The 24122-nt window shown below is 32.5% G+C and overlaps 1 protein-coding gene across 1 annotated transcript; it reads right to left on the bottom strand.

Annotated features, from left to right (window-relative positions):
* Nucleotides 1-18315: 18315 nt before the first annotated feature.
* LOC127813694 (plant intracellular Ras-group-related LRR protein 5-like) lies at nt 18316-20847 on the bottom strand. Its single transcript, XM_052354806.1, has 3 exons — nt 20184-20847; nt 18817-19736; nt 18316-18724 (listed from the first exon to the last, which is right to left on the bottom strand). Exons 1-3 carry the CDS (start codon nt 20722-20724, stop codon nt 18602-18604), a joined length of 1584 nt encoding a protein of 527 aa, XP_052210766.1. The 5' UTR covers nt 20725-20847; the 3' UTR covers nt 18316-18601.
* Nucleotides 20848-24122: the final 3275 nt, after the last annotated feature.

Genomic DNA, 24122 nt, shown 5'->3' with positions numbered 1-24122 from the left:
TGGTATGGCCTCGAGAACGGACTATTTATTTCGGATGGTGAAACATGCATCGATGAGATTTATAAATTTGATGATTGATTCCAACTTTATTCGATGATGAAGTATCAAATTTCATCATCAATAGCTTCATCCCATGATGAAGCCTGAGATTACGTCCAAAGGTGACAACGAAAAATTAAGTGAAAATATTTTTAAATTTTAATATTTTCAATTATTCTCTTGATAGTCAAATTATTTGTAAAAGTAATATTTTCTTTCTATTTCTGAGGAACATTGGTCGGTATATCACCCATTTTCTCAAACTTGGTGTTTACGGAACATATAAATTAGATCTCCTTCTCAGGGTGGTTGAAACGTCAATGGTTATGACTGAGGTATGAGAAAAAAAAAATAATAATCAAATAAATTAGGGGCTGTTCTCTTTGGCATTTTCAGCCCGTTTTCTATTTTCAGTTTTTCAAAACACTCAAAACGAGTTTACTTACTCATTTTCAAAAACGCATTTTGCAAAACACACAAAAAATTTACACAGAAAACTCAAAATGCCAAAAACACGTTTTGGCTGTTTTCAGCCAAAACCAGCCTCCATCCAAAACACGGAAAACAGCCACTGTTTTTATCCCTTTTCTTCAACCTCTCTTCTCTCTTCTCTTTCTCTTCTTTTCTATTCAAGCTCGATTGCCTCCATCGTCCATGCCACCGCCATCACTGAAATCGCTCGCCACGACCATCACTGCCACACCCAAATCCGCCCTCCACTGCCATCTCCCTCTCTCGCTACAGCCCTCCGAGCCCAGATCCTCCACCGCCACTGCCTTCCATGCCAAGATCGGCCACCGCCACCGCCATCGCCATCGCCATCGCCCTCGCCTGTCACTGTCCTCCAAGCCCAGATTTGCCACAGCCACCGTCGGCCACTGCCTTCCATGCCCAGATCCGCCATCGCCACCGCCACCGCCTGCCATGCCCACATCCAGTCGCCCGCCACTGCCTTCTGCCATTTCTCCCTTCCGCGCCTCCACGCCCAATTAATATAGATTTTTTTATTTTATGCTTTATATATTTTTAAAATATTTATGTTGTGAATAATTTAAATTTCAAAATTAATATCAAATTTAATTTATAGGTAAAAATAAATTTATTATGAAATTAATAGTTGAGTGAAATTAAAAATGACTTAGAATGTACTTTGTAATTTTAATATATTATATATGATTAAATTATATAAGTTGTATTATATTTGAAATTCTTTAAATGAAATTTATAATTTATTTTAAATCAAATTTCTTAAATAAATTATCATAAAATAACATTTTACAAAATTTCAAAGTAAACGCATTTTCCAATTTTCTGTTTTGAGAAACAATTTTTTAGAATAACAAAGAGAACGCGTTTTTAAAAATTTCAAAACAGACACTCAAAACACAAAACTCAAAATGAATTCAAAACTCAAAACTGAAACACAAAGAGAACACCACCTTAAAGTTTGTTAAAAACAACATAATCCAAGTTCGACCATGACAACTAACAACCCTCTTAAGCTAAATGTCGACCTTAAAAACTCATGTATGGTTAATATTCCATTGTCATTATTGGAGGCGGATTTAGGGGAGGCACAGCTGCACCCCTTAATTCAACTCCATTGTCATTATCAGGGGTGAATTAAGAAAGTGGGCTTTTCTCGCTTGAGCAAAGATGCCCATTTCTCCTCCAAAGCGAGATTAGGCCTTGTGGCTCGACATTTAAAATGGTTTGCCTAAAAGTGATAATGGATTTGAGTTCTTCAATCTTGGGCCGAAATTTATAAAGATAAAACTCACTCGAAAAATCGTCATAGCCTTGAGCCTTATTAAAAAACATAAACCAACAGAAGCTTCTTTGAGAGTTGGTCTTAGGTTTTCTTTGTCTAATTACGGTCGAGATGTCCTTTACTTTTTTCACCTCCTCAGATTCATCCCAATGGTTGGCTGCTATTGATTGCCTTCTCTATTTTGTGTACTCAGATAGGGGTGGATGCATCCCTTGAGTTATTTAATTGTTTTTACAGCCCTCGTGGGTTAAATCAATGAGTTAATTTTCATACTTTTTTGCGGGCGCTTTCTGTGGAGCAAATTTTTATTAAGACCCCAAGTAAGATCAGTGATTTTGAGGATAGATGGTTTGTTATTCATTCCTTTTATGATTTTGTGACCCCTCAATTTTGGTGTTTTGAGTATTATGGTTTGGAGAGTGCAAAAAAACTCACGCTCTTTATAACTACGCATTACAAGAAAATAACAGTTTAGAGACAAATTTTTAGATGAATTTTTTCGTCTAAAATTAGAGAAGGGAAAAAAATCAGTCTCTAATTTGAGAAGAATTTAAGGACGAAAATTTTTTTCGTTTCAATTTGAGACAGATTTTTTTTCGTCTCAATTATAAATTTTTTATCTATAAATATAGAAATTAAATATATTTATTTAAATTCTAAATATATAAATTAATATATTTCATGTGCATAAAACATAAAATAAAGTATATATACATGTAAACTAAATATATAAAAATTTATAAATTAAAATATATATTAAATGTATAATAATTAACTATTTATAATAGTTATTAAATGTATACAAAATGAAAAAAAGGGTGAGGAGAGAGAGAAAAAGGCACTTCCGTATTTTTAAAAATAAATTAATATATAAATTATATTTTATTTAATATAAAAAGTATACTAAGATTGAATTAAATAATATTTAGAGAATGTATAAATAGTATTCTTATATTGAAAAGATGATATAAATATTGTGATAGAGCCAAAAAAAATATATTAAATCTCAAAAAACTTATTATATCACATAATTTATAATAACTTTTTGAATTAAAAATAACAATACATTTAACATGATTAGATACATTTCTTTATATAATATGCAAGAATCTCTCTTACTCTATATATATAGCTTACATCAAACATCAAACATGACTTTGATTAATAATATATTTAGTATTATCTTTATGAAACATTAATTCATTCAATAATATAAGTAGTATACTATTTGGTACCTAATTAATTTATCTATATTGTATTTGATTAATCAATAAATATATGAATTAATTTAAATTCATATGGTTGAGACATGAAGTTTAAAATTATAATATAAATTTATTTTAATATAAATGAGTTGATATTATTTTTTGAAATTGAATAAAAATATGAATCAAGTTATACATTAAAGTTAACATTTCATCTTCTTATAAAGTGACACATATATGAACCTAGTATAACACTTTAATTAATCATAAAAGTCGTATGTAAATAATTTAAAAATGTACAGATAATACAAAAAAATAGTAAATATAAAATTATATAAAATTAAATATATATATATATATATAAATGTTAGCTTAATCCAAAAAAATTTAAAAATTAAAATATATATTAAATGTATAATAATTTACTATTGATACTGTACTCGTTGTTTTATTTTGTTGTTATAATTTTGATTGTTTCAATTGTAATTACAATTCATTTAATAATCTTATGAGTTGATGAAATAAAAAAAATTATATGATCATAAAAGAGATAGCTACTTTATTTTTTTTTTTTTTGTATAATAGAATTATAATTAGTTATTCGTTAAATTTATTTAGACTATAACAAAAATATGTTTTTTCTTTCTCTTGAGTTAACACTTATAATAGAAACATCAAAAATCTCGCACTAATCTGGTTAAGTCTCCGGTGACCTTTTGGATTACCCAAAAGTCCTCAAATATGTCACCCCTTGTCACTTCACAGCGATTGGACTAGCCTATTAATATTACAAATATAGCACTTTAATTAATCATTAGAGTTTTATGTAAATAATATAAAATGTAAAAATAATATAGAAAAATGTTAAATATAAAATTATATAAAATGTATAATATAAAATTAAATATATATAAATGTAAATTGAATCTGAAAAATATTTTAAATTGAAATATATATTAAATATAGAATAATTTACTATTAGTATTATACTCATTGTTTTTATTCTTAAACTATATAAATATACTTTGAGTTTTGTGATAATATTTTGAATTTAGATTAATAATATATATATATATATATATCAAACATGATCAGGTTGTACATTTCTTTAAATTTCTTTATATAGTATACATTAATGCCTATATAGTATATATCAAACATGATCTTGATTAATAATATATTTACGAAATACTTATTCATTCAATAATGTATTTAGTATATTATGTTATCCTTAATTAATTTAAAGAAAATGTCAATTATTATTTTTAGTGAAATGGTTATCTATCAGTAAATGCATTATGTTTGATAATATTTATTAATTGTGTATAAAATATAAACTAATCCCATGATTAGTAAGGTATCATGTGTCTATGTTTATTTACATTTTTATACAAAACATACGCGACGTTTTAATATTATAAAATTTTATAAATAAATTAATTATTTAAAATATTATTTGTTTTTTATTTAAAAAATAATAATTTATTGTAACATAAAACTTCAACTTAAAACTATTGATCCCTTAGGGTATGGTCACTCGAGTGAGGGAGTTAATTGACTAAATTTTTTCTCAATTTTAATAAATATTATTGATTAATGATTTTATGAAAAAATTATATTTGATAGCAATAATAAATTATGTTTGAAATTAATAATAAATGTAAGTCACAAGAAATAACAAAAATAAATAAATGAGACATAAGACAATTTATAGTAGTTCGGTATCTTCACACACACCTAGTCCACTCTACTAAGGTTTAACCACTCTTGGGGTTATATTAAATCAATTTCACCAAGATTTCCACACTAACTCACCTTAAAAACTAAATACACACCTAGATTACAATAGGTTCTAGACAACCATTACATCAAGATTTCCACCTTAATTTACCTTAAAAACTAGATTTACCTAGATTTTAACGGTTCTAGGAAACTTATACAATCCACAATGGTAATTTAAATATTACAAATAATTTGTCCACACTTGGACAAAAATAAGCAATTAAGAACAAATTATACAAGAAAATAATATTTAAATAAATAAATAAATTTATAACCTCAAATGGATAAATTCGAATTTGTCGTAGAAGACTTGAAAAACTTTTCTCCGCTTGCATTGTGGCTTTTCGGTGGATGTGCAATAATACTTCGAGAGCCTCAGATTGCTTGGATACTTTGCTTGAGTGCATTTGAGAGCTTTCGGGTGTGTTAAATATGTAATGGAATCACTTAGATACTCAAAAAATGAGTTTGAGGAATATTTATAGGCATTTTAGCCACTTTTCCAATGGTAAAAAGTTTTATCGTTATAGCAGAAAAACTTAGTATAACTTAAAATTAATATATGCACTTAAATAACTAAGAGGACTTGTAGATTAGTTCGCAATGGAAGGCTTGGGATTTGTTGGAGGTTTAGGGTTTAAAACATGGGGGTGCAACTAGTTAGTTATATTTTTTTTGAGTTATATATGTTATAAAAATATTATATAAATTAATCTAAAATATATTTAAAAAATATTTTAATAGAAAATAATATTTTTGATAATACACATGATATAAAAAAATATTTAATAAATTAATCATAAAAATATATTTAAAAAATTATTTTAATAGAAAATAATATTTTTGATTATTCATATATGCTATGAAAATATTTTATAAATTAATAAAAAATAATTCGGTATTACAATTAATATATTCAAGAAAAATACTCTTTTTGTTAATCACCAAAAATATTATAATTTGTATATTAAAAATTCTCTTTTTGTTAATTATCAAAACTTAATTAATATGAGTAAATTGGCTCAACAAAAACTACTTTTAACTTAAATTAATAAATTGTATATTTTAGTGGTTAAAATTTTAAATTAAAACTCTACATTTCTATCTGATTAAAATTTTAAATTAAAACTCTACATTTCTATTTTTAAACATAACATAAATGTATTTTTTTCTTTTCCATGATTTAACACTTAGAATAGAAATATCATTTTTTAATAAGTTTTTCAATAAAAAATAACACCAAATCTGGAAAAAATTAGCACCGAATCTAATTTTTATTTAATATCACTCATGTTAACTAACATCACTAATTTTTAATTTTAACAACTGTTAAATAAAAATTAACATCAAATCTAGAAAAAAAATTAACAACTGAACATAATATCAGCAAAATATAATGCCAAATAAAAAATTAAAAATTGAATTTCATGGGTATAGAAGGTTGTTACAATGTAAGAGATTGGCCTCGCCGCCGATGTAAGAGATGCACCCAGGATGGTAGCAGGCGCCAAAAAACAAGAGCTAACCAAGGGATGCTGAAGGTGTAGGACACGTCAGATCCAGACCAGGCGCGTCACTAGAATCTATTCAAAGAGACCCTGAATCTGGTCGGAGATGTCTTAGTGAGAAAGAGAGAGAAAGAGATACACACGTAGTAGAGTTAGATCCAGACCAGGCAACGCCACCAAAATCTGGCCGGAGAGACAATAGAGAAGTCGCCCAAAATCTAAGAAAAACAATATTGCAAAGAGAGAGAGAGAGCATGCAGCTTGCAGAAGCCAGCGCAATGATGGAGAGAAAGAGTACGTCTCAGCTTGTAGAAACATGCAATAATGGTGGAGAGAGAGAGACACGCAAGAGATGTTAGATCCAGACCAGGTGACATCACCGAAATCTGGCCAAAGAAATGATAGAGCAGAATTTGACAAAAATAATATCGCTGAGAGAGAGAGAGAGAGAGAGAGAGAGAGAGAGAGAGAGAGTAGGTGAGATGGAGGAGATCTCGACGAAAATAGGGTTGTTTGAGAAAGAGAGAGAAAGAGAGAGAGAGAGAGAGAGCATGCAACTTGTAGAAGCTAGCACAATGGTGGAGAGAGAGTGTGCATCTCAGCTTGTAGAAACAGGCGACAATGCTGGAGAGAGAGAATAAGGAAGAAGGCGTGGGCGAGCTTTCAAAATACTAACAAGGGTGGATCTGTAATTATAGCAGGGATAGATGTGTAATTTCAACTTGGGTTGTCTATCAAATTGTCACCCAGATTGGTCGTGTAGCATTATCCTATTGCTTTAGCCTTCAAAGCACTGTAAGTGGGTTATTGCTTCCCTTTAAAAAATATTGTAAAGGTTAGTGCTTGAGCCTATGAAAAAGAACACGAAATGTTAAGTGATTGATCTTGTGTAAAAATCACAACATCACTAAAAAAATGATTGTATAAAAGACAGTGTTTGCCTCTCCAAAAAGCATTTTGTTAGTAGATTTAAAAATCTTTGACGATGAGTTAAGATAGTGAACACAGCCAAGTTACCGAACCACTATAAATATCAATGTCTTCTTTAGTTGCTTTTTTTCATTCTAATTTATTTGTGCTACATAATTTAATCATGCAAAACCTTGTGAATCTCAATTCACTATTTTCTTATGTTTGAATACTTAATTGTTATGTACTTGATATTTCCTTTTTTGTATTTTAATCACTACATACATAATTTATATTACTATTTAAAAGAAAAGTTAATACTTTCAAAAACTCAATTAATTACCCTCTCTCCTGGGTTGCCTTATTACTTGGGCCAACAGGAGGAAAGGAAGTAAAGAAAGACGAAAATTGAGGAAAGTAAAGTAAGAAAACAGTAGTAGGGTTGTTGGTGGCGAAGAATTAGTAGCTGGTAAAAATGATGAAGAAACTAGGGTGTTCAGGTACATGTAACACACGTGTCAGGCTGAGGCACTCTTGGGCTGTGTAGAAGGGTGTAATAAAGGTATCTTACACGTGAAAGAAAAGAATTATAAAAAAAAAAAGAAGCTGTTGTTGCTCAATTACAATAATGAATTTATAGATGAAAGACCACCTTAGGATGACTCATGTGTGGATTATTCGAACAATGGGTGACTATCAGGAGCGATGGATGACTTTCTCAGGGTGGAGCAATAGCGATGGATGAGTTTTTCGGGATAGAGTGGTAGCGATGGATGACTCTCTTGGGGGTAACAACAGCGATTGATGAGTCCCTTGAGTAGGTTGAGGGCGATGGATGACTTGTCCAAAAAGAAGATCGGTTAGGGATGTAAGAACCCATATTTTCATGAAGTTATCATTTAATTTAAGTAAGTTTAGAATACCGAAAAATTGGCTTGATAACAGTTATAAGTACTGAATCGTTTGTAGGGAGTGCCCTGGAGATGAGATATCTAAAGAAAATGATACGGCTTTGACGAGCATTTCGAGGAATGATTTATGGTATCGGAAGAAATTGGATCATGAACGATTTTCGGTACAGCAAAAATGCAGCTGTGATTCAGGCTAAAAAATTGAAATGTTATATGGGACTTCCGGGAAGTCAACGGAAGCTTGAGGGGGCTTCGATTTTTCATAAGGAACAACCCTTCAGTGGTTTCAGGAAGAAACGAAAGGGTTTACAGCCAAAACAAAGATTTGAGCCTAAGTTCAGTTTTTCGAAATTGCCAGAAGGAGGTTGAAACGACGTTTTTTTCGGAATCTTCGGGGGTCAAATGGATGTTTTAGGACTTGAGGGTCTTAAGTGTAATTATAGAACGTTAAGGGGTTAAGTGAAATGGGCTAAAATAAGAAAGCCAAAAGTTGGAGGGGCCAAAATGCAACTAAGCAAAAGTTTGGCAAATGGGAATCTAACTAGCACATGGCTGGTCGACGATGGCCGATTTGGACCACGGGGTTGCATGAGGGATAGTCAGGGGAGGCTTTTTGATAAAGGCATGGGCCGACAACGGCCATTGGGTTGGCCGAAAAATGGAAAAGAACCGATCGAAAGTTCAGTCGGATGGTCGTTCACCTGCAACTTGGTTTTGTGGTTAGGTGACGCTGCCTTGAAGGTCGATCTAGGGTAGGTGGATGCTCTTAAGACCTTGGGTTGATAGAGTAAGGGCATTTGGAAGCCCGAAAATACCTATAAATAGGCGTCCATGGTGGCTGATTCTGGAGCAAATTAAAGCTCTAAATCGAGGCCCTTTTTTAATAAATTGAGAGTCGAAATTATGGGGTTTTTGTTGCTTATATCTTGAAGAAGAAATTTGGAGATTTTGGTGAGTTTTGGTTAAGGTTTAAGGGTGTTTCGAACTTGGCCAGATATGGGTGGCGGACGCATAGGCCGAGACTTCAAGCCTTCGATTGAGGCATTTCGGGTGTTCCTTTCAGGCCACAAATGGTGCCATGTTGATCGATTCATTGAGAGAAAGAAGTTGGTGGAGAGAACCAGCACCGCCAGTTAGCCATCGCTGGAGAAGACGACCGGTGCGTGGTCTACATGCGCTGGCCTTCACGCGCCGCTAGTCGTCCTAGCGCGTGCGGGCGCATGGGAGGTTGGAAAAATCCCATAAGTTCTAGAAAAATGTTTTATGGGGGTTTGTGCAAAAAGATTTGGATTTGACCTTCCCGATGTCGCGATTTTTCGCACCGATCAACCTCGTTTTGCATGTAAACGAGGGGTTGAGGTAAGTCTAGTAATTTTTCTTTGATGTTCTTAGACTTTAATGAATTGTTGTGGAAAAAAATTGGAGAAAATAGTGCCGAAGGTATTTATTTAGATTTTTAGAAGGGAAAATGGAAGAAAATGCATAGAAAATGAGAAAATTAATGTTTTGAGATATTTAGTGATTAAATATGATTCATAAGATTGTTGTGCTTGAGATAAAGTGATTGGTGCAACTTTTAAGGGTTGGCACAAAAATCGAGGTCGGACATGCAAATCAAGGTGATGCGCGTTTTTTGAGATTTTTTAAACTCCGTGCTAAAGGTAAGTGGTACTTCCCAACTAGATTTAGTTTTATGAAAATGCTTGATTTGTAAGTGGTACTTCCCAACTAGATTTAGTTTTATGAAAATGCTTGATTTGTAAGTGGTATTTTCTAACTGGATTTAGTTTTATAAAAATGCTTGGTTGTAAGTGGTTCGATTCCAAAATCCAATTTTATGTAAATGATCTTATCATGTTGTCATGCCTTGATGTGAGTATGTCATATAGATTGCATTTACATGTTTTGGTTTATGAAATATGCATATGAGCATGATAAGATTCACGGTCATACGTTACATGGGTTTGGGATTAGGTACTGGCGCCGTTGCTTTGCCAAGGGTGCACCCATATACCCTGGTCTTGCAGGGAGATTGGAAAAATGATGGATAATCTTAAGGTGCAGTTGACTCAAACATGAGAGTTATGATGTTATGTGCATTGCATACATACATGAGCATTAAATGTTTTGTTCCCTTACTTAGATGATTTATCATCTAACTTGGGTTTTACCCCTGGAATATTCAAACGTTCCAGATGGAGATTGTAACAGAAACGAGGATAAATGAAGCATGAAATGACACTTAGCAAAGTGCATAATAAGTTGCATGATGAGTTGTATGATGAGTTGAATGTATGTTATGTAGCCCATGTATTTAAGTTCTACTACTTTGAATTCTGAACGTTTTGAGGAATGATGATGTATACTCTCATTTATAGTTAATGATAATGTATAACCTTACTTATGGTTAATGAGAATGTAAGAATTGATTTATGATTAATGTTAAGATGTTAGGTTCGATTCTAGCTTCTGCATTTAATGGTTATGATGATTCTCTTTCGAGATAAATGTATGGAGATTTTGGGATAGATATGAGGAGTGATATGATTTAGCAATAGTTTTTAAATAGAAAAAATTTATTATCCCAGAATTGTCTCAAGTAATAGCGTGCTCGAAAAATGGGGCATTACAAGGGACACGGGTGAGGATCCCTATGCAAGCCTTCTGATGCCTAAGTTAGCCTCTCGAAAGTATAAAGTAGCTGAATGCAAGAAGAAAATGTGAGTTTGAGATATCGCATACCGAATGGGGAGGGGGGAGGACCCCTTTATTTATAGCGATGGAAGAGGCTACTAGGTGTTAGGTGACTCAATTTTCTCGATGAATAACTCGGAGGTAGTTTCGACCGGGTCTCATGGGGGTGATGGAGTGCAAATAGCAAGCGTGGGCATGAAGGCGCGCAAATGGCACCCTTGAGTGAGGGTCACTTGGGGGTGTGGCGCGTGAGGCACCCCCGGGTGAGGTCACTTAGGGCTACAGGCATGGAGCGTTAGATATAAGCCTTTAAGACCAGTTCTAGTGACACAATAGGGCTTGATCTTGTAATTTTTTAAACACTATTTAATGGCAAGTTTTATGTTTAATTTAAATTGCAATATGATTTGAATTGAACATACAAATATCCTTTAGTATAATAAGGAGTGGATACTATTCTTAATTATTAAGAATAATCAAGAGGGATAATCGACAGTACGTTATACTATAAATATGTTCCTGGCCATAGAGTTCCTAACCTGGATAATTAGTAACTCGCAAAAAGGCCGGCACATCGTTTTCCTCTTTTTTCGGTATAAGATACCGAAAGACAAGATTGGTGGGTCTCGTACCGCTCTATATACGATATAGAAGGAAGATGAGTGGGTGGTCGTTATAGGAACGAGTTCACTAAACGAGACTGTTAATATTGAATCACGTGGGTTTTATCTCACAGGTCAATGATTCAATATTAACTACGTATTTGCATTAGTCCTTAGACTTGAGATGATGTGGATATTTGTGTGTTAGTGGATTAAGATATCAACGATATTATATGGTTGTCCTAATCAGGGATAACCGTACGTATCTATGTGCCTAGTTCAGTGACACACGAGGTATGTGTGCATCAGACATGAAATTTATCATCTCGAGATATACGAGGAGGATATCCTATGCGATCCAGTGGTCATTTGATGATAAATCATTGGTCGAGGTAATATGACGATGGAATTTGGATTCCGTAGAGGTTGTGTCATATTAGTCAAGTGTGATTGTTGGATTTGGTCATATGACGAAATCAAGAGATTTGACTTGCTGACCGTGATCTCATATCTCGTCGGGATATAGCATGATAGAGGGATTGTATTGCAGGGCACTGTAGTGTAAGGTTCACATTCTCGCTTCACATTAAATTGGGTAATCATGACATATTGCTAGATGTCACTCATGATTTACGAGAATTAATAATTGATTAATTCTTGTTGCCAATTTAATTGTGAACCCAGAAAGTCTCACCCAAAAGAAATCGTTTTAAAAGAAAAATAGGGCAAATTTAGTAATTATGGAATTACTAAATTATAAGTGCAATTATTTATTAAAGAAATAAGAATAATTAAATAAGTAATATGATTATTTATTTAATTATTAAATTGGATTAGGCTTTTTGCTAGCACCTAAAATCAAGTCCAATAGCACTTAGGGTTTTAGGATTTTTTGTTTATAAATATAACATTAAACCCAGAATCCAAAAATCAATCCGTTGAATCAAAAAATGAAAATTTTAGAGAAAATTTTCATGTCCCTTTTTCTCTCAAGTCTATTGAAGTCTTGACGATTTCGGGTAGACCGATTCGGCATCTCACGCGTGGGAGATATCAGGTGGGTTATTGGCGACGAAATCAGATTTCGTTTCGAGTTAACTTTTCGTTTTGTGTCTTCGATTTAACCGTAAGATTTGAAAAACGTGATACTAATAAAATCATATTTTATTTTCCACTATGTATGATCAGATCATGTTTTCTAACATGGAGAACCACGGGTGAGTCACCTGGGGGTGCAAGCATAGGTGCGCGTGGCCGCTTGGTGTCGCGTTGGGCTGTGTAGGGCCATGCAGGCTTGCAGAGGGCACCCTTGGGTAAGGGTCACCCTGGGGTGTGGGAGCTGGGCCATGCGTTGGGCTACGAGGCTATGGGCTTGGTCGAGCGACGATGCCGTAGCAGTTGCATGGCGGGTTGAGGCCATACGAGCAGGGGCTTTAGTCTGCCACGTGGCGCTTTCTCATTTTTTCAATTTTTCATTTATTTTTGCTAATCCACTTCGTCCATTTATTTTTGCAGGGCACATCAGAAGCAAAAGAAGATGAAAAAAAGGAAAAAGTAAAAAATAAAAGAAAAATTAGAAAAAATAATGAAAAAAATTAAAAAAAATATTTTGAAGTAAGGGTCACATGTTTGACAAGTTTGAGATTTTGAGGAGCATTACGAACACGTCATTTGAGGTTGATATGCAAATCGAGAAAATAGACTTTAGTTGTCATTAACAAATCGAGTAGTTCTTCCCAAAAGCTCAAATTTTTATGTGCATGGTTAATTATTATATTTATTATTGATTGTGATGCATGAAAATATTTGTTAATTGTTTTAGACATGTAATTATTTCACTTAATTGTACGTATGTTATTGTTTGGCTATGATAGGAATGAAAAATTCGTCTAGAGAGTTATTTGCATTATCTCCAAAGTGACATTAATGGAATGAGTGCCATAACTGCATTTTAACACAAGGTTAATGCATTAGATGTTAAACCTCTACAACTAGGTCAAGTCACACCATTCTCATACATTATTCACAAAAATATTTTAAACCCTCACTAAATAATATAACATTTAATGTGACATATACAAACATATAAGACAACACTAGTAAACCACAATGGCAACGAGTAGATATGTGGTTAGTTTTCTAATATGGCAATTTTAGATTTTCAATTCTAATGATGGAATTGTGAGCCCTGTATTTTATGGATGTATGTTTGAAGTTATATTTTGGATGAAGACATATTAGAAGTTACATATTTTTTCATGAGGTTATGGTCTAAACTATGTTTCATGCATTATCCTAATTATCTATCTTAACTTAAATTTTGTAGAGGATGTTACATTAAGATGGTAAAAAGGGAATTTTGAAAAAAAAATGAGTTTAAGAGTAATTATTCGAAAGAAAAAACAATCCCAAATTTCTAAGATGGTAACATGCTCGGAAAAAAGGGTGTTACAAGGACTATCTAGGATTAGCATTGTTAGCAGTGCATTCATATACATGAAATTATTTTGGCAGAAACACGTGTTGTTGTCGTATAAATAATGATTTGAAATGACTCTATGGACATTCAAAATGATGATCTTTGGTGTTAGTCTTGTGTTTATCTTGGTAGAAAACTATAAGCTATGTTGCACGGAATGGAAACGGAAAACGTATCTGATAGGAAACGAAAACGTAGAAACGGACATTCTTCTAAAAAAATAAATATAAATAAGATTCGAAATGAAAATAAAAAATATTTCGAAAATAAAAAAATAACTCTTATAAAATGTTTTCGTGCAACATAAATTATAATATCGATTTTTTTGCAAAAAGTTCCTAGTGTCAAGTGAAGGGAACTACCCACGGTTTAACATTACAAAATTCCCGTCCAAAGAAAAAAGTTGATAGTTCGATAGCCTAATCCTAGTGAGGCACTTGGCAAATCAACCCAAGTTTCATAATTAAATGAAATATTTTATTATATCACAAATGCATACATGTTAGACATCCTCAGCACTCATACACTTGTGGTATCAGCATGTGTACTCATGTCTATTTCTCCTTTATTGTACACTCTTGGTTCTTGACCAATGAATGTATTAAAGAAAAGGAAAAAAAATTGATTGTCGATTAAGATATGTTAATCCGGGCCGGCTCAAGCATATGGGGTCCTATGCTCTAATTAATTTTGTGACTCTTCAAAAAATAATAAAAATTATTAAAAATTTATTTTTCTTATTTTTTGAGATGAAAAATTACTAATTAAATTTTTATATTCTAATTTAGAAAGTAAATTTTTTAAATTAATAATATAGTCAAATCACTTAATCTTTCATGTGACGTAATTGAACGTAAATAAAATTTTATTTATTTTAATTTTTAAAAACTTATTTCTACTAAAACTACAGTAACTAGAATGGTTAATAATATTATATAAACTATTCATGTATTTAGAAAAGAATTTATTTTTTTTATAAAATTTAATATCGCAAGCGGTGTTTTAATTTCTATAGTTATAATTTCTTTTAAAATTTTTAATTCTGAAAATAAATTTAAATCATCAATATCATTTATATCAGATATCATGTTTTAGAAAAATTTCAAGATTTAAACAATTTATCTTCAAATTATCATCATTAAACACTTTTAACTCTTCTATATTATAAAGAAAACCAAAATTATCTTCATAAATTTTAAATTGTTCAAATTTATTTTGAAGATAAGAAATAGCATGATCAACTAAATATGTAAAATAATTAATTCTAAAATATTATTCACTAGATAATTTCATTTCCTCATTTTCATTCTCGTCAAATTGTTTCTTTCTTCTTATTGTACGTTTTTTTACAAAACTTTGATTCTATATTCATTTGCTCTTCAATCTCTTTAATAGAAATCGTAAAAGATTTAAAGCCAATTTCTCTATAATTTCTTAAAAAAAGAAATAAGACATTTTAAGTGATCTATTGTAATAACAATATCCATATTTTTATTTTGTAAATATTTATTAACTGAATTAACAGGAAACAACATATCATGCCTAACAAAAATTCAAAATTCTCAATATCATGTGTTGCTAAAGAAATATCTTCACTTTTTGTTTTAGAATCATATGTAGTTTCTACTAATTAATATAAAGTATCTCTTATTTGTAAATCTTAAAATTTTATTGTTTTAACACTTTCAACACGACTTTTCCAACGTGTTTGTGATAATGGTTTAAGTGTCAAATATAAAACACAATCTTGTAAAAATTTTCATCTTTTGTAGAAGAATAAAATAATATGTATATGTGTTGTGTGACTCCAAAAAATGAAATAGCATCAACATATGAATTAGCCGTATCACAAAGAACTAAATTAAAACTGTGACAACCACATGGTGTATAAAATGCTCTAAAATTTATATCTAATAATCTTTTTTGAACAACTTATTATTTACCTTTCATATTAAATCTATTATCATATTCTTATCCTCTTACATTATTTATATCAAGTTTAAGATTTTTTATTTTATTTGTGAGTACATTAAAAATATCTTGACCAAATGTATCATCCACTTATAAAAAATCTATAAAATACTCCTTTATTTTTATTGGATTTGTTGAAATATCTACACATCTTAATATAAAAGACATTTATTCTTGATGACTTGCATATGTGGTACAATCAAATATAATTGAAAAATATTTTGATTCTTCGATTTTTTTTAATAATGATATTTTTTATTTCTAATACTAAAATATTTATCAACTTATTTTGTATATTATGACCAAGGTAATGACTATGAATTTCTCGTGTCTAAGGTGTTCTTGCATTATTGGATTAAATTTGGCAATCATTTCAATTAAACTCAACAAATTTTCATTATTATCTTGATAAATCTTCTCATTGTACCACGAAATGTCAAATTATTTTTTAAAAATTTTTTTACAATAACAATTATTGTTGCCAAAAATACAATTAAAATTTGTGAAGTGGGGTTCACTCGAGCTTGGTGTTGAGTAAAGTTTGGTTGTCATAAGAGAAGCTGCCTCAAGGGAGTTTGCCGCAAGTTAAAATGTCACATAGATTTATTGCTGTGGCATCTCACATTTATTGTTGTTGCGACGGGTAAAGGAAGGGAAGGGGCTGGCATTCGGCAGTCGGCGTTGGCAGGAGCAGCGAGCCAGAGGAGTGGCGTCGGCGTTGCGCAGTCTGTCTGTCTCTCTCTCATGTCGTCCCCAAAAACTCGGCATCTCCCCGTCTGGTCGTCTCCTCCCGGCTCTTCTTGCTCTTGGCCTTAGCAGTTGACATGGCACCTAACGACCTCGCCTCCTCTGCATATTTTTTAGGGGCCGCTGATTGACTGATCGACCGTTTTAGCCGCCGATGGCCTCATCTCTTTCTGGGCAAGGCCAACAACCTCTACAAACATAGGTTTCACTGGCCTATGTCTTAAGCTAGCCCTGAGGTTAATCCATGGGCATTGTAATGAGTGAGAGAACCAAATTACAAGTTTAACTTAACTGCCCTAATTTTTACATATTCTATTGAATTTATTTTCACTAAGAAAAATAAAAAAAAATAAGAGGAAAATCCTGAAATAAATTTATTTTGAGTTGAATTTTTTTTTTTTTTGCAAATTTTGTTGAATTTAATAAAACTTTACAGTTGTCTTTGGATAGAAAAATAAAAAATGAAAAGACACTTAATAATTGAATTATTTAGAAGCATAAAAGTTTACAAATTCTATTAATTTAGTTCCTTATAATAATAGAAATAAAAAATAAAATGTCACTCATAAATGAATTTATTTACATTAATATTTTATAAATTCTATTAAATTTATGTAATAAATCACTTTAAATGCATGAAGTCAAGTAGACAGTTTAGTCAGAGCGAAAACAAAGAAAAAAAGAATTGAACTTAAAATATTTTCTGGGAAAATCTTACAATTTTCTTTTAATAACAATTATGGAGAAAATAAAAAAGAATGCTTATTAAATGAATTTATATACAATAAATTGAAACCATTAAATGAATTTATTTAGATCTTACAATTTCCTTTTAGTACCAAATAAATAAAAGTACACCCCATTAAATAAACTTTTTACTATATATGTCAATAGAAATAACAGTTAAATCAATGTAATTTAAAATGCTTAATTTTTTTTGGTCCCTATCCCAGTTGAACCCGACCTTGAATACAAATATTTGAGATGATCGTTTTTGTGCGATCCTTAGTGCTCGAGCCCTCGATTATGTCAAGAAAAATAAATCGCATGTGTGAGACTTCGTCTCACTGTGCAGAATAAAAATCGAACTCATAACCCATTGAACTGATACTAATATATCACTTATTCGGTCGTTTAATTTATGACCTAAAGAGTTCGAATACAAATACTTATGTGAACTATTTGGGAAAAGTAAAGAAAATAACAGAATTTGAATGAGCTTAGAACCTAGAAGAAGAGTAAAAGCGATCGCCATCAAAAAGAAAAAAATAACATTATCCGCAGCAATAACTGAACCGGTCCTCTATCAAACTATGGGGATGGGATCCCTGCGCCGGCTCTTGTGGAAAATAAAATAAATTCCCTTCGTCAACTCCACTCTCCAACTTTCCATACATACATAGATTTTACACATGCTTTTGTCCTTCATTAGTACAGCCAATTTTCCTGTGAAATATTTATTGTATTAGGCGGGGACTAACTGGGGAAGCTTATTACTGGAAGTTGATGATATTGTCTCCAACAGTTGGTTCTCCAATAGAGATTTTCTTAACTTAAATGTTCTAAGAGATCAATCAATACATATACTAACTCTTGTGGAATTAAAAGGAAGCAAGTTGTGGCTTGATATGAATACGCCCCCTTTTGAATGAATTTGGATTGGAAGAGTGAAGATTGATGATGTTGAACAGATGAGGTGACTTGATAATTAAGACTCTTCATATCAAGAAGAAGATGGAAACAACCAAAGACTTATTACACTTGTGTACATACATAATTTACATGACTTGCGCACTGATATATCACAATGATATTTACATGTGTTCTTTTCTTTGACTTATTTCATTTTGAACGAAAGCAAAACAGGCCCGGGGACTAGAAGTCCTTTGCAATCTGGCATGTTGATACAGTACATGATACAATTGACAAAAACAATTCCAACAAATCGACATCACCTTACCTGTTTCTTCCCCAGACTACGGCTCAATGCGAAAACAGTGGGCAAACCCGGGAGAAGAAACCCTTCTTCTTCTTATTCTTCTTCTTCGGCTGCTGAGACTTCTGCTGCTGCTTCGCGACAAAATCAGCCATGTACTCAACAACAGCCTAATGAATGAAAAAGGTTGAATAAGAAAAAGGAAATATGCGATAAAGACAAAAAAAAAAATGATGAGTTTAAGCTGATAACAGGACATTACTCGAGCCCCTAGGTTTGTTACTTGTCTTGGCGGCAGCTCTAATGGAGTCTCATCAGCTCGGAAGACTCTGAGTTTTGAGAGAAATCTGAAAGAATCCGGCAGTGCCCTTATCTGGTCATCACTTATATCTAATTCTTCAAGCAACTCAAGGTTCCCAATTGATTTTGGCAAGGCTCTCAGGTCAGCAAAGTTGTTCCCAACATTCAGCTTCACTAGACTTACTGCAAAACAAAGGCTTTCAGGTATGGATTCAAGTTCATTGAAGCTAACATCGAGTTCCTTCAAATTCAAAAGGTTTGCCATTGTTGTTGGCAACCCTTTGATTCTGTTATAATGCAGAGTAAGAACCTCCAAGCATTCAAGCTTTCCAATTGCCTCAGGAAGGGCTTTGAGCTGATTGAAATCCAGCCTCAGCTCCACAAGTGATGAGCAGGATCCTATCGCGTAAGGAAGTTCTTCGAGCTCATTTGTTTCCACATTCAATCTCCTCAAGCAAGCTAGATTGCCAATTACATCTGGCAAATGGCTAAAATTGTTCGAACTCAAATCGAGATCAATGAGATTAGTCAAGTTCCCAAAAGACGGAGGAAGTGATTTCAACATGTTTGCATGAAGATCAAGATGGGTTAAATTCACTAGATTACCAAATGAATCAGGAAGATTTATCACTTGATTTGAGTGCACGTCCAGCCTCACTAGGGCCTCGAGGCTGCCAATGGTGGATGGAAGAGCCATTATCCGGTTCTCAGACAGGTCTAACTCATGTATATTTGACAACTTCCCAAGCGATACGGGAAGCCATTCTATATTGTCCATCAACTTCCCTCGAAGATCAAGAATCCCTGATCCACTTTTAGCAGAGTTTTCAATCAAGGCTGCTACTTTCATCAGATCCAACTTCTGGGTCTTTAGTTCATCACCTATAAATACGCCGATATAATCTTAGTACAGAAAGATACAACCTTCTATCCAAAGCTTAATTCAGCAATCTAATCTGAAACCCCCAATAACGCTACTCCAAAATCAAGATTAATGCAAGTATAAAACTCAATTACAGGAGCAAGACGAACAGTTCGATCCAGAGACAACAAGAAAAAGAAAAAAAAAAGAAAAGAAAAAGAACAGAAAGATGCAGAGATACCCCAATTAATGAGTAACAGCTGAATCTAAAACCTCAATTTTACTCCAATAAATGCCCTTATATCAGCTTTAATTTCCCATTGAAGAACATCAAACAAGTCCTAAAGAGAAGAAATTTTACAACCAGCTTTGACTTTGAACGAAAACGAAACCCACAATAGCAGAAATGGAATCAGAAAAAAAGAACAAAAACGAAATCCAAAATAGCAAGAACAATTCATGCCAACCTGGAGAGAAAATGGTTGCCTTAGTGGAAAAGCTTTTGACCAAGCCCCTCAAGCCATCATCGCCCTCGGCCTTAGCTGGAGAACTCTTCGCCAAACCCTCGGAACCAAAATCGGCTTTAGGCTCCTCAAAATCACTGATCAGAGACTCTCTTCCAATTTCATCACCCAAATCGCCATGTCTCTCGCAAACCAAGTCAGAGGCTCTCTGAATGAGTTCATCGAAAGCCTGGAAAATCTTGTCGAGCTCCACCAAGTGGGTGGCCTCTTTCCTCTGCTCGTGGCTTTGGAACATCACCATGGTTTTCCTCGCCTGTTGCAGAACAGAGAAAAGCTCCGGCGGGACGCCCGGCTGGGCCGCCTGGCCGGAGATCTGCTCGAGCTTCATCCGCTGTTCGGTTTCCACAGTTTGGACGACGGAGACGGCGGCTTCAACCTCTTCGATTGTCGGCCGGGAGGGCAAAGATTTGTAGATTCTCTTGATTTCTTCCACTGCCTCTACATAGGCAGGCGATGGTTGTTGTTTATTGGGTATTGCAGCCATGGCCCAGAGAGAGAGAGAGAGAGAGAGAGAGAGAGAGTTTGAACTGGCTGGCAGAGTATGGTGGTATCGGTATTGGTATGGCCTCGAGAAGGGACTTTCCGTTTCTGACTAGCATTGGTCCGTACATCACCCATTTTCTCAAACTTAGTGTTTACGGAACAAAACATTACTAATTAGAATCGCTAATGGTTATGACTCACTTACGAGAAAATACAATAATAGTCAAATAAATTAAAGTTTATTAAAAACAACGTAATCCAAGTTCGACCATGACATTAACTAACGACCCTCTTAGCCAATTCGTCGACCCGACCTTAAAAACTCATGGCTGGCAAAACTTCAACCGCATTTGGTTCTTTCTTTTAATTTTATTTAATCATTATAAAAGCTCTAATCTTTTTGTCAACGTTTTGATAATCACCACTTGTCATTGAGACATGGTGAACTAATAAAACACTTAGTTTGAATATCAAAATTCGAATAAGTGCGACGAGTTAAAAGATAAAATTATTATTAAAAAATAATATTTAGTTAAAAGATAAAATTATTATTAAAAAATAATATTTAGTTAAAAGATAACAGTAAACTTAAAAGATAAATCTCAAATGAATTGGATTAAATGTCTAGCTCTAAATGTGTATACACTATGACTACATCCAAATTTATTCAGAGAGTGTATCAGGGGAAATGTCACCCATCTCTGAGATTTAATCAAGCAAAGTTCAGATACTCCAAGTAAATAAAAAAAAAATCATATGTTTAAATTTAAAGAACTATACAATTCTTTTTAACCATATAATGGCAATGGAATATAATTGTTATCAAAGCTAAGGTTAAAATATTTTTAATTTTAAAAAATTATAATATTTATTCTTAAAACTAGAGAAACATTTAAAATAATGTTTTCTAATTCATATTATTCTCTATAACTCTACTGGTCTTAAAGTTCTATTTGCAATTTTAGAAACAACGATAATTGTGATCGTGAGACAATTGTTATCGTAGGAACTAATAAAAATTAAATAAATAATTTATAAGCGTGGAGAAAATTCTCCCTGCAAAGATTTAATGTAAAAAACTCTTTGATGTAAAGGAAAGAAACCACTAGACAACAAGCTCTAAAAGAAATTCACCGTCAAGAATAAAAATTTGAATAAAATCTTTGTTTATTTTCCAAAATACACTTTTAAAAATATGAAAATAAACATATTTTTATTATTTTGAAAAATAAAAACTAAACACAGACTGAAAACGTCAAAGAGAACAAAACTTTAATTATCTTATCTCATTTCATCTGTATGAATATTTTGAAGTTACAATAACTTAAAATTCAAAACATTACAAATTTAGTAATACCTAAGATCAATGTGCTTTGATTTCAAATGAAAAGTTAGATTTTGTTTAGATGAATGGTACTCTAAGTATCATAGTGTAACACATATTTTCCTTACTTCAACCCAAATTTCTCTAAAAAAAATTTCATCCATAATAACACTTAACAAGATTTAGTAATTACAATAAACTATATAAATGGTAGCTAATGCAACACACTTTTCACCTTGATTGCTAAGATACTATTCCTATCATGACTAAAGCAAAGAAGTAGTTGTTGGATTCAACGAGAGTAGTTTGGAGAATGATAGGCTTACCATGTTCCATCAATAGCACCTAACCTATGCCAATTTTGACGAATTGTGGTCCACCTTCGTGAACTCTTGTGGTTGTAAAGGTTATCAAATATTTCGATGTGGGTTTTTGAGAGTCAACATCTCCGCCCATATTTGTATATAAAAAACCTTCTAACTCGAGCTTATCAATCTCAAAAGAAAGACAAACTTGATACGTACCATTGAGATACTTGAAGATCTAATTCACAACATTCCAATATTCTCTAACTAGATATATGCTAACCACACCAATTGTATGAAATATGGTGAGCGCGGTGCAAACTATAGCGCAATTGAAGAATCAATTGATGAGCACCATGAAACTTTCTACATATCTTGCATTTCTATATCTATGGCAAGACATTGATTAGAGCTTAAACTAAAGTAATTTGCAAGTGGAGTGTCAAATGGTTTGGTCTTATCCGTACAAAACCTAATTACAAATAGATTCCCAATAATTTCTCTTCGCCAACCACAATTTCTTTACTTTCTTGTCACTAGTGATTCTCAAACTAAGTATTTGATTCTTTGACCTAAGATCCTTTGTAGAAAAAGTTTTGTTCATCTCTTTTTTTAACTTGTCAATGCTATGCTTATTGTGGTCAATCATCGACATATCATCAACATAGACAAGCAAAATATGAGAATCACCACCTAAGAAATGTTTTATGAAAATAGTGATATAAAGTAGTCTTCTGATAAGCATTACTTCTCCATGAAAAACTTGAATTTTTTTATACTTTTGTCGAGTTGTTTACTTTAATCAAGTCATAAAGGCTTTTCTTTAATCTGCAAACTAGCTCTTTTTATCTTTTATCTAAAAATCTTCTAGCTGTTCTATATCATTATTTTCACATTCATGTACTCAATTTCCAAATCCTTATTAGTGGCTGAATTAAACATCTCTAATGGATGGCATATTCATAACTAGAGAAAAGATTTCTTCAAAATCTTTTGATTCTTTCTAACTGAAACCTTTCACAAGAAGTTAAACATCTCTTCAATCTTCAACTTATATATCTTTTATTTTTTAGTGCTCTTTTTCCCTGATGTAGCTTTACCAGCTCATGAGTCTCATTTTCATGTAAAGATTGCATCTCTAACTTCATAGCCTTTAGCTAGTTTTCTTTATTTTCATAAGTTATAGCTTCTAGGAGTGTTCAAAAAAGCTATTGGACCGCAGTTTCTAGCTGAACCGTACCAGACTGGATCAAATTGGCCAATTTTTTTGAATTGACGGTCTGATTTGGTTTGAAAAACTTTCAAACTGCGCGGTTCCCTATTTGGCTGACCGACAGTTCGATTGTGAATCAAACAGCCAGCATAGATGATATATAATTTTTAAAAAATATATAATTTATATAATATTCTGAAACAGTGAAAACTGAACTGTACCAAACCGCAAAATGTAGTGTGGTTCAATTAGGTTTTCTGCACCAAATGAAACTGCGATTTGATTTGGTAGAAAATTGAACTTGCAGTTCAACACATTAAACTGACTCAAAACTGACCAGATCGAACCATGAACACTCCTAATAGCTTCACCATAACTCTCCAATTCTCCCCCCAAATCACATAATCAGATGGAAGGTACTTGCCTGAAGGTTGTCTAGCTCTAGAAGACCTACTCAATTGATCTTTTGCAAGCTTTCTATTTTTAATGGTTGATACTCAATAAAAACATCTCTGCTTCTTACCATTTTTTTAGTAATTGGATCCTAGAGTTTGTAA

This window comes from Diospyros lotus, chromosome 11 (genome assembly GCF_014633365.1).
Source record: "Diospyros lotus cultivar Yz01 chromosome 11, ASM1463336v1, whole genome shotgun sequence".
Lineage (NCBI taxonomy): Eukaryota > Viridiplantae > Streptophyta > Magnoliopsida > Ericales > Ebenaceae > Diospyros > Diospyros lotus.
The sequence above is the reverse complement of the archived record's forward strand: the minus strand, read 5'-3'. Positions and strand labels throughout refer to the sequence as shown.

Excerpts from the sequence above, each read along its gene's own strand:
- LOC127813694 (XM_052354806.1), bottom strand. The coding sequence starts at position 20,724 with ATGGCTGCAATACCCAATAAACAACAACCATCGCCTGCCTATGTAGAG. Across the intron at positions 19,737-20,183 it reads GGCAACCATTTTCTCTCCAG|GTGATGAACTAAAGACCCAG; the intron begins GTTGGCATGAAT and ends GCGTATTTATAG. Across the intron at positions 18,725-18,816 it reads TAACAAACCTAGGGGCTCGA|GCTGTTGTTGAGTACATGGC; the intron begins GTAATGTCCTGT and ends TTCATTCATTAG.